The sequence below is a fragment of the Glycine max genome, chromosome 11, assembly GCF_000004515.6.
Source record: "Glycine max cultivar Williams 82 chromosome 11, Glycine_max_v4.0, whole genome shotgun sequence".
NCBI classification, from domain to species: domain Eukaryota; kingdom Viridiplantae; phylum Streptophyta; class Magnoliopsida; order Fabales; family Fabaceae; genus Glycine; species Glycine max.
Genome location: NC_038247.2, coordinates 5,535,034 through 5,546,223, shown reverse-complemented (window position 1 = coordinate 5,546,223; position 11,190 = coordinate 5,535,034). Strand labels below are relative to the sequence as shown.

The 11,190-nt window shown below is 34.9% G+C and overlaps 1 protein-coding gene and 1 pseudogene across 2 annotated transcripts; both read left to right on the top strand.

Moving 5' to 3' along the window:
* The first annotated feature begins 1,087 nt into the window (after nucleotides 1-1,087).
* On the top strand, nucleotides 1,088-5,102 carry LOC100800608 (zinc finger CCCH domain-containing protein 44). The gene is made up of 7 exons (XM_003538822.5): nucleotides 1,088-1,575; nucleotides 1,764-1,843; nucleotides 2,543-2,730; nucleotides 2,895-3,018; nucleotides 3,306-4,525; nucleotides 4,647-4,707; nucleotides 4,843-5,102. Exons 1-7 carry the CDS (start codon nucleotides 1,286-1,288, stop codon nucleotides 4,845-4,847), a joined length of 1,968 nt encoding a protein of 655 aa, XP_003538870.1. The 5' UTR covers nucleotides 1,088-1,285; the 3' UTR covers nucleotides 4,848-5,102.
* Nucleotides 5,103-5,828: 726 nt separating this feature from the next.
* On the top strand, nucleotides 5,829-11,125 carry LOC100800082 (transmembrane and coiled-coil domain-containing protein 4-like; annotated as a pseudogene). Its single transcript, NR_164003.1, has 13 exons — nucleotides 5,829-6,112; nucleotides 6,432-6,599; nucleotides 6,703-6,855; nucleotides 7,765-7,862; nucleotides 8,045-8,136; nucleotides 8,426-8,496; nucleotides 8,594-8,729; nucleotides 9,485-9,544; nucleotides 9,632-9,684; nucleotides 9,901-9,977; nucleotides 10,082-10,156; nucleotides 10,606-10,663; nucleotides 10,843-11,125. The product of NR_164003.1 is annotated as a transmembrane and coiled-coil domain-containing protein 4-like (transcript).
* The last annotated feature ends 65 nt before the right edge of the window (nucleotides 11,126-11,190 follow it).

Here is an 11,190-nt window from a genome sequence, read left to right as displayed (position 1 = left end):
AAAAAATCTTAAAGGGAAAATATTATAGGAAGTAAATCTATTTAATAAAAGAGAAATAAATACTGTAAAATTAAGTTATTAATTATTTTTATTGTGGGTAATGCTGCACATGTTAGAAAAATTAAAAGAATAATAATATGAATATTTTTCCCTTAAAACAATACTTATCATTTTTTTATTTATATTATTTAGTTGAATTTTCAAAATTATTATTTTTAATTAAAAAATACATTATCTATTCTAAAAAAATTTAAATGGTAAATTTTAAAAAATTGTTATGTTTCTATTGACATTGTTAATATTTTTACGAGAAAATAAGCTCATTTTTTTTTGCTTGCAAATTGGGTCATGGATGGATTAAATAAAAAACTTAATAATAGTGAATTTAAATATATGAAAATTAATTTTTTTCAAAGTCAAAAGGTAAAAAATAAATTATACAAAGAAAAAGTAATACATTAATCGAAATATTTATTTATATAATAAAATTTGATTTTCTTTGGTCATTGTATATATTATTTATAAAATAAAATTAAAATTTTATTGTCTTAATAAAAAAAAGTGGTTTGAAATTCAAATAATAAATTCTTACTTGAAATAAAATAAATTATGACAATTTACTAATACATTTATATTTTAAAAGTAAAATATAATTTTTAAATAAAATGATAATAATTTCAAAAAGTTTTTTTAAAATAAAACAACTTACCTTAAAATCGATTTTAATTTGGAAAACCATAAAACGAATTCTATTTATAATTCATCATCAAAATCTTGATATAATTAAAAACTATAATGTTAATGTAGTATAATAATAATATATTGAGGGTGGTACATGTGGCAAAAGGAGAATTGGATTTGGATCATGTTTATAGCGTTGAACATAAAGAGAAGTAGGTCCCAGCGACAATGAGTGGCGTTTCCTCGGTAACAACTAAGCACGTGCAGTTCGAGAAACGCAGAATCGGACAGACGTAAGAGTCGCTTTTGTCCATTCATTCACAATCTTAATGGATTATCAAGAACGAACCAAATGCTTATAAACATTAATAATATCAACCAAATAAAATATTAATTTAATTACTCCAAAAATAAAAAAGGAAACAAGTCTCCTTACATATGCACCGAGTCCATTTTTCAATTCCGTGTGCCCACTCACTTCATCAGACCGACCACGCCTAAATCCCAATTCCCAAATTCCTCCCATTAGGGTTTCTCTCTCTCTCTCTCCAATTCATGTTCTCTTATTCTTGATTGATTCTCTTCTATTCGATTCGATTGTTCTATGGAACCGCAGCTTCAGCCCAAGCTGGACCCCGCGCCGGAGGTTGTTAGCGGTGGCGGTGGGGATTCGGAGAAGTCGCATGTCAGTGATGTCACCGAGGTTCGCGACGTTGACATGGCGCAGGCAAACGGCGCTTGTTGCCCTTCCGTTTTGAAACGGAAGCGCGGTCGCCCGGCCAAGGGAAACCGCGTTCCGAAAGGGATTATACCGCCGTCGAGGCAGAAACAGGAAGAAGAGGATGTTTGCTTCATATGCTTCGACGGTGGAAGCCTCGTTCTCTGTGATCGCCGGTGAGTCGTCGTCATCATCACCGTTCTGTTCTTCGCTTCGTGTCTGTGATTGATTCATCGATTATTTTGCGATAATTGATATTCAGTTTGGGTTTTTTACTACAAGTGAGGGTTTCTTTATTAAGTTGTAAGCCTTGGAGGGTTTATCTTATCTTTCTAACACTCCCTTTATCTCTCTCCTTTTTTAGGGGATGCCCTAAAGCGTATCATCCCTCGTGTATTAAGCGAGACGAGGCCTTTTTTCGCTCAAAGGCCAAATGGAATTGCGGTATGTTGCTTTTTAAACTGTCTTCATTCATTTTTCCGGTATAACCTATTAACATGCAATTGGATCGGATTTCGCTTGCTCTACGTATTTTGTGAAACTGGATTACACATGCATATACAGTGTTTTGTGTACCTAGTGATTATTGTAAACTGAGGAGTTCTGATTAAAATTTGGAGTTACAGAATCTTTATGCTTGTTTTCCTACTATATGAGACGAGAGATATTTGAATTAATGCAAAATTTTGAAAATGAATGTTTCATTATCGCCTACATGCAGTCTGATCACATCTGTGAATGAAATTTACATTTGAACTTTTGAAAATTATAGCATAATTGTAGGGTTGATTAACTGATGACACAATTGTGTCGAGGGAATGCTAATTTGGACGGGGTGAAATGGTGAATGCTTGAACAAGTGACATTGGTTCCTCTTGCATGGATTGCTTTATGTAGTACCATATAGATTTCCTATGCATGCATCTCTTCTTTTCCTTATACAGAATCAACTCAATGTTCTTCAATGATATTCACTTATTATCTCTTTTAAAAGGTTTTTGCAATTATTACATTTGCTAATCAGTGCACATTCACTCCTTTTTGAGAAATCAATCCTCTTTATTTATTTTGGTTTTAATATTTTAGTATGTATTAAATGGCTTATCTTCTGTTTAATAAACATTCCTTTTTTGCACTACTTAGGTTGGCATATATGTAGCACTTGTGGGAAGGGATCACATTATTTGTGCTATACCTGTACCTATTCTTTGTGCAAGGGATGTACAAAAAAGGCTGATTTTGTCTCTATCAGAGAAAATAAAGGTTTATGTGGAATGTGCAAGAAGACTATAATGCTTATAGAGAATTGTGCCCAGGGTGACAAGGCAGCGGTATGCTCAACTTTCTTATATACGCATGTTCACTGTTACTACCCCCCCTCCCACTTCTGTTACTGTGTGTTAGGGAGAGAGACAAAAAGAGGGATGGGGTGACCGCTTTACTTAATGATACATGATGGCCTAATTGTTTTTCATTCCTTGTGCTACTTTTATAGTGTGAGGTGGATTTTGATGACAAGAGCAGCTGGGAGTATCTTTTCAAGGTGTACTGGACGTATTTGAAGGAGAAGCTATCTTTGACATTTGATGAGATCCTTCAAGCTAAAAATCCGTACAAAGGTACTGCTTCCATAAGTTTTAGGGTTCAAATTTGCCATGAATTTTAGCATTCTAAAGATGACAAAGGTTCTGATTCTAAAATCTCCTGTGTAGACATAAAAACAGAATTAAATCATTTGAAAAATGCTAATAGAAGTGATAAACAGACATAATTGGAATGGTTTCTTGAATAATGTTAGATGCAGTACACCAGACTTGCTCACTACCTGTGAGCCAACTGTGAATATATGTATAATGAAGAACCAAATTAACCCTAATGAACAGCAATTAATGATAGCACAATGCAGGAGTTGCAAGATTAGAAGCATCTGGTGTTGCGGTGGATGTTTCATCATTACTTCTGTCTCCAAAGATGGAGCTGCCAATCAACAATTTTGTGAATGATAAACCGTGGCATTATCAGGATCCAACAGGGAAGGTTCAAGGACCTTTCTCTTTATTGCAGCTGTATAAGTGGGATGCATTTGGATATTTTCCTCCAGATCTCAGAATATGGAGTGTAGATGAGACACAGGATAACTCTATATTCTTAACTGATGTGCTGAGTGGGAAGTGTACAAATAATGTGTCGCTGCCAAACAACAGCCAACAGCTGTCTTTGGGAACCAATAGTACATTGGAAAATAAAGATAATGGTCAGGATGGTGGTGAGAATGAGAACAATCTGTCTAGGAATGAAAATTCTGCAAACCATCAAATTGTTGAGCGCTGTGAGGAGCAAAAAGTGTCTGATACTTGTACACAATCTAATGGTAAAGATGAATCTGTTAGGAGCAATGGTTGGAACTCTCAGTCTCCAGGTTTGACTATACAAGCAGATGGGAATAACAATGAGGGGCAAAGTGGAAATTCTGAAAGGAGGGAGGAGTCCCCCAAATGTGAAATTTCTTGTCATGATGTCCCCCATGTATACGCTTCACTGCCTTCAACTGTATTTTCAGAGAAACTGAATGAGAATCCTTCTGATAAATTAACAGAAGTTCATAAGATTGAAGTAAAGTCTGAAGATAATGGAAATTTTGACTTGAACAAAATTTCTGAGGGTCGAAGTAACAGTGGGCAAAGTTGTCAGAAACAATCAGACAGTGAGGAGAATTCAGGGCTATCTTCTGGTCAGAATTGGAGATGCCCTGATGTAACCAATCCAGTGTGTAACATATCTACATGGCTATCAATCTTTGGTGAACCAAATGATTTGGATGAGTCAGTTTCAGATCTGCTGGCTGAAGTGGAGGCAATGGAGTCACTTGGGGGCTTGGAATCTCCCACTTCTATCATGAAATGTGGTGAGGAGTTGACTGACGGTTCTATAACTGATTGTCTTAGTTTTGCAGATGCGCTTAGCCCAATGCTTGACGCAGGTAAGGGTGATGCACTAAGCTCCTCAGGTGATTTACACTTACCATCTCAAACCACAACACCAGATGACCCATTAAAGCAAGCAGATGTACATCATCATCCTCAAAAAATATCTGGGGAGCATTCAACAAAGAGTTCAGAAGTTGAGGTATGTATCAGGCTAAGAAAACCCTTCACTAGTGTCATAATTTTTTTCTTTTTAAATTTAGTTTAAAAGGATTACTTTTTGTTGACCAGAAAGTAGAATCTAACCTATTAATTTTATGCAGTCTACTTTCTCTAAGATTAGCTGGAACCCAACCATTCAATATTCCTGGGATCCTCCTAATTGTAAGCTGCTTCTCCAATTTCTTGGCTATTTTAGCAAGTTGCTATCTTATTTTGTATAATTTGGATATTTTGCTAGCATTCATAATTCAACGAATTTGAATATTTTGCTAAAATGGTTTTTTTTTGCATTTGCAGGTTGACATGACAGATTATGTTGCAGGGGGCCATTTTTCTTATCTTTAGGCTAAACATATCTTAGACAAACTTGATTTGGATAGATATTATCCTGTTTATAACAGCATTCTTTGCAAACAGTAACCTCTCGCCTTCATTGTTTGCTTGTTGATGAAGAAAAGAAACAGTGTTAGGGTTCTTCGTAGTCTTGTCTATTCTATGTAATCTCATCTCATTGAATTTTAAATGTGAAGAACTTTACTAGGTTTCATTGTTGGACAGATCCGTATTCGTCTTTTCTTCAAAATTTCGAAGAAATTAATAATTTACAGTATGTATCTGTTCTTCAAAATCTTTAGATTGAATTGTGCAACAATAATAATAAAATAAAAAACCTCATTGGATTGAATTAACGCATTATAGATTGGATCACCAAGTACCAACATCCCACAGGTAGTTGCACGAGTAGGTTCAGAAAACTCGGAATCAAGTTGCTTGTGTGATAGATAGGTCGTAAGCTGGGTCCAACATTGTTATTAGTTGGGCAAATTCCGAATTATGAAGGTGGGAATTGACATTCATTGTGATTACTATAATTTGTTTAAACGGTGTCATTTCCTTTAGATTTTGAAATTTTGTTAACTTTTTTGTTGAAATTTTATTCTAATGAATTTGCATGGTTTCACAAAAAATTTAAAATGTATTTTTAAACTTTGGTTGCCTTGAGAAACAATTTTTCAGTGACACGGTTGATTAGTTCGTGTTACAAGGAATATGTATGATCATTGAGTCAGAGTTTCATTGATGGATGAATATTAGTTTCCAAAGTCCATTCTTTTAAAAGAAATTGAAAAATAAGGAGAGAAAAATGTTATTATTATGCATATAAAATTTTGTATAATTTAAAAATTAATTGATAATTTATTAATTAAGTATATTTTAACATATATTGTACCTATAATTATAAACAAGTAATATCATTTGAAAATTATATATTTATAAGAGTTTAATTTTGGTACATTGTTAATATAAATACTTTTACCTTTTTAATTAATTAAAAATTATTTTAAATATATTTTGGAAGACTCACATCAGGGATCTTTTGGAAGTAATATGGATGAGATTCCAACTGAGGAAAGTGACAGTGCTCTACGAGCTTCTCTCTGCTTGTCTATCAGATTTAGGTGAAAATAACAAGAAATTTAGCCGGAGGAGAAAGGGCTATGATGCTCAACAACGTGTCACTCTGCGGCTGCTAGCAACTTGGCTCGATATCAAGTGGGCAAAAATGGTTGGTGAACGAATCTTTTAATTGGTAACTGAATGTGATTGGGCAACAACTTTTGATAAATTGAGGTGATCTTGAAATATAAGTGCAAGGTTTTGTTTTACTGTTTATACTGTATTAATAAAGACATGGCAAAAACTAACCTTCGCTTTGGTGAACATTGCCTACACATCCCCCCTTGATATATAAGTTGCTAATTCAGAGCCTAATTCTACATAGGGATATGCTATAGACTTAGCTTTAAATTGTCCCTTGTGAAAAAGAAATCACTTTTTTTTGGTTCCATATTTTCTAGTGATAAAGATGAATCTTCACTTTGCAGGAGGCCATTGAGACAATAGGTGCTAGTTCTGCAATGGTTTTATTAAAGAGCAAGAGGCAAGTAAAGAAGAAATTCAATCAAATGAAGACAAGTGGGCTAAATGGAAGAGGGGTGGTATCATTGGTGCTCCTGCCTTAACAGGGGGAACTTTGATGGCTATTACTGGTGGTGTGAATACCTTAACATCTTTTCTGTGTTCTGGAATATATAATTTCAAATTGGATGAGTTTCCTTGTTGATTTGATTGTTTTTGTTTTTATGCATTTAACAGGATTAGCTGCCCCAGCAATTGCTGCAGGGCTTGGTGCTTTGGCTCCAACCTTGGGTACTCTGATTCCTGTAATTGGAGCAAATGAATTTGCTGCAGCTGCTAGTGCTGCTGGAACTGTTGCTGGTTCTGTTGCCGTTGCTGCATCATTTGGAGGTACATGTTTCCTTATATGTGATTGGGCTTTACTATAATCTTCTCATGTTGTGCTATCATGCCTTCAATTTATACAGAAATTAAATAGCCTTTTGTAAATTTCTAGTGTAGTTTAAGGATACTATCAGAACCACCGACTACCAAGTCATTATCCATAAATTTATGTGTCTTGGTGGTGTATTATCTTTAACTGCTACATTAACTTGCATCTTTAATTAAGTGCATTGTATGTGTGATTGTACCCCTCCTTTTTGGTACCTCTGGTACCTAACTTACTAATATATACACATTTGAATTTGCTGATTACAAAAACAAAACATTAATTGCTTTATGGCATTGTTTGATTCGTGTAACTAATACCCCTAGTAGAAAAAGGCTTGGTTGTTTACACTTTACAGTAATTGCTTCAATGAAATAAGTTAGATAATTGTCAGTCAAGCTGCAAAAGGAACTCTTTGAATTGCCTTTATAAGAGAAGTTATAGAGGTTATATGGGATTTTTTTTCTTAAATTTTAAATAGTCAAGAGGAGTTAAGCATGCCCTTACCTCCTATATGCTATTATCTTGAAGACAGTACGTGGCTATTTGGTTTAGCGTTAAAGTAGAATTGATTTTGAAAATGCTGAGAGAGAAATTGCACTGTAATGTGTATTTTCTATTAGAAAGTGTGAGAATTGATTTCTAACTGTACAACAAATGGAGTCTACGTTTAGCCACTAATTTACAATATTCCTTTGCAAATTGCCATACAAGCTAGTTATGTTATTCAGATGTATTTATGATCTATATTGCAAATAAACAACTCACTTTCTTGCAGTTTTTTTTTTTGTGTGTGTGTGTGTGTTTCTGTTGGTGATGCTCCTTTTTTAGACGATGAAAATACTTTATGTATCACTTTGTTTTACTAGCTGCTGGAGCTGGACTCAGTGGAAGCAAAATGGCTAGGAGAGTTGGGGATGTTGACGAGTTTGAACTCAAAGCTGTAGGCAAAAACCATAACCAAGGTGTAAGTTTTTATTGATTTCATATTCCTACTTTCTGGTAACTATTTCTTACCTGGGTCATGATCTGTGTGCAGGGAAAAATATACATGTGCAATCTTTGTCTAACCTTTCTCATATTATCTAACACTACTTTACACTTAGTTTATTGATTCAAATTAGATTCTTATTTGACTTCTGCTTGCAGAGGCTTGGGATTATGATCATGGTCTCTGGATTTGTCTTTGAGGATGACGATTTTATAAGGCCGTGGGAAGTACTGGATGACAACTTGGAGAGGTACACATCATTACTATTTTACTTCTCCTAAAATGGTTATGCTTGGCAAAATTATGACATTGAATTTTAATCACATAAGTTCGTGCAATTTCTCTCCAGTTTAAAAAATGCAATATTTAGTGTGCTTGGTTCAACTTATTTTGGAGAAATAACTGCATATTTTTACTAGCTTCCTAGAGAGTTGTGAATAATAAGGGATTATTACTCTAGAAACAATTGTTTGCATAGAAGCACATAATTATGGCCTTGCTACTCAAATGACATTTCCTATGGCCTTGCCAAAAGTTAGGTATGCACTGCAGTGGGAGTCCAAGAATCTATTTTCCCTGAGCACTGCAATTCAGGATTGGCTTTCTTCAAGTAATTGGTTTTGATTCCAGGCTGCCAGTACTTTTGTATAGTATATTTAAGTAGAGATGTATATGATTGGTGCCAATATTGTTGTGATATTCTTTAGGAATTGCAACGGAGCTGATGAAGCAAGGGGCGACGATGACGGTCTTGCATGCTCTTTTAACTGCATTGGCTTGGCCAGCTGCATTACTTGCTGCAACTGAATTCATAGACAGCACATGGACAATTGCTATCGACAGGTTTACCTTTTTCTCTTGATCGTATGTATATAGAACTTTTACACAGTAAAAGGAAAAACATCTACTTGCTATTTGTTACTTGGTAACACATAGGCAATTGAAAGGTTTCAATTGTTTTGCTGGATTGTACATAGTGATGCAATTGCTAATTAGTGGATAATTATAGTGTTTCATAAAGTTGAAAAACTGTCATTGGAGTTGGCAACTGCATAGAGGGCGAGCCCTGGTGCAGCGGTAAAGTTGTGCCTTGGTGACTTGTTGGTCATGGGTTCGAATCCGGAAACAGCCTCTTTGCATATGCAAGGGTAAGGCTGCGTACAACATCCCTCCCCCATACCTTCGCATAACGAAGAGCCTCCGGGCAATGGGGTACGAAGTTTTGTAGTTGGCAACTGCATGAGACTAATTTGAATTAATTTCCTCTTGGGGGGAACTTGCTTAGCACATATCGTTTATGCTTTTCCTAATTCCTAGCATACAGGGTTTTTAAGGCTACATCTTCTATGTTGTGAAAATGAAATCTTGGGTTTGCTTATTACCTGTTTGTCAAATGTCATCATATTCTAGCCAAAACCTAGTGGATAAACTGGGATGTTGAGTTGATTTGGCATGCCAAGGATGTTATTGTTCGTCTCTCTTTTAATAAGATGCTTGGCAAGGAGGCATGTTTTCAATTTTTGTCATCTCAAGGAAAAATTTGTTACAGTCAGTTTCCATTCTTAGTTTGCAATTAATCCTGCTTATCTCACTTTCAGATCAGACAAGGCAGGAAAGTTGCTTGCTGAAGTATTATTGGGAGGATTGCAGGGAAATCGGTATTTTGCTTATTTCAAAGTTTCTTTAAACAATTTAGCTCCTTTAAAATTGTGGAATATGAAATATTTTTAATCTATGAATTTTAGGCCTGTCACACTTGTAGGTAGTATAGAGTTTTTAGCTGAAACAGAAAACAGTGGTAAGCATTTCCACATTTTTTGTCTTTGATGTGATATAGATTATTTGTCTATCTTTTTGGTATTTTTAATCTTATTGTCTGTCTCTCGAACTTAAACTTTTCAACTCTGGTTATTTAGATATTATATGATTTCTGTGGGGGAATCATGCGTTTATCTGTTAAATAAGATGTTCCCTTTCTTATTGATTCCGAGGCACTGCTTCTGTTTATTGGCAGCTGAACTGGTCGAGAGAGTTGTTCTTCTTGGATTACCCATTGCAATCAAGGATGAGAATTGGGAAGCTGCTAGAAAGGTGGAAGAAGATTTAATTTTTCTCATAAATAGTATCTTCTTGATCTCACATGTATGGTAGAAATATAGTTTTATTAATTACTATGAGATCCTGGTATTCTGTAGATGGTAGCAGGAAGATTTGTAAATGCTTATTCAAGAAATGACTGGATGCTTGGAGTTGCTTGCTTTCCGTGCCAGGTACACAATAATGTAGTGGTAGAATTCTGCCGTGTTGTGAGATTATTCCATACACATAACTTTTATGAACCGATTAATTTTTCCAAAGATTCACTTCACAATCAAAATTGAAAAAAAATGAAAGAATGGCATGAAGTCGGATTCGTTGTTCTCACCACATAATCCCCTTCGACCAAATGCTTTTTATGCAGTTTTACACATGAAGTCGTGAGTTATGGCATTCTGATCCTGCAATAGCCGAGAATAGCATTCCATATTTTCATTGACTCAGTTTCATCTATTGATTAAGATCCATAAAGTTCTCGTGACCGTGGTCAATCTTCACAAAGAGCATGCTTATGTAGTATGAATAGAATAATTTTTAATAATTAAGAAGAAAAAAAAGAGGGATTTCCTGGTAGACTTTTTAGTAGACAGTAGAAACTAATCTAACTATCAATTTTGTGCAGTCTACTTTCTCAAGGATTAGCTGGAATCCAACCCGTCGATGTTTCTGGGATCCAAAATGTAAGATTTTTCTCCATCTCCTTGGCTACGCATGTCTATTGTTGCAAGTTTCTGTTTCTTTGTTCATTTTGGGTTACTAGTGCAATTTGCAAGTTGCTATTTTAACTTATAAACTAGTGCCAGCATTCGTAGTTCTTCTGATTTGGATCTTTTACTAAAATGGTTCCTTGGATTTGCAGGTTGACGTGACAGATCACATAGAGGGCCATTCTTCATATTTGTGGGCTACAGAACAGGTCCTAGATGAACTTGAATTAGATACGTATTATCCCGTTTATAACAATATCCCAAAGAAACATACAGTGTCGCTGTCAAGTGAATCGGGTTCTCCTACAATATCCCAGAGATAAGGATCTTTTCACTAAAATGCTTGTGTTGAATGAACGCCTTGTATTGTATTTGTATATGGATTACTGTATAGCTTTCTAGCCACATGAGCATCATCCATTACTAAAACCAAAATTCTCCATTTTCAATTTGCTATACTATAATGAAAAGAAATCTTTGTAAATTTTTTAATTATCAAT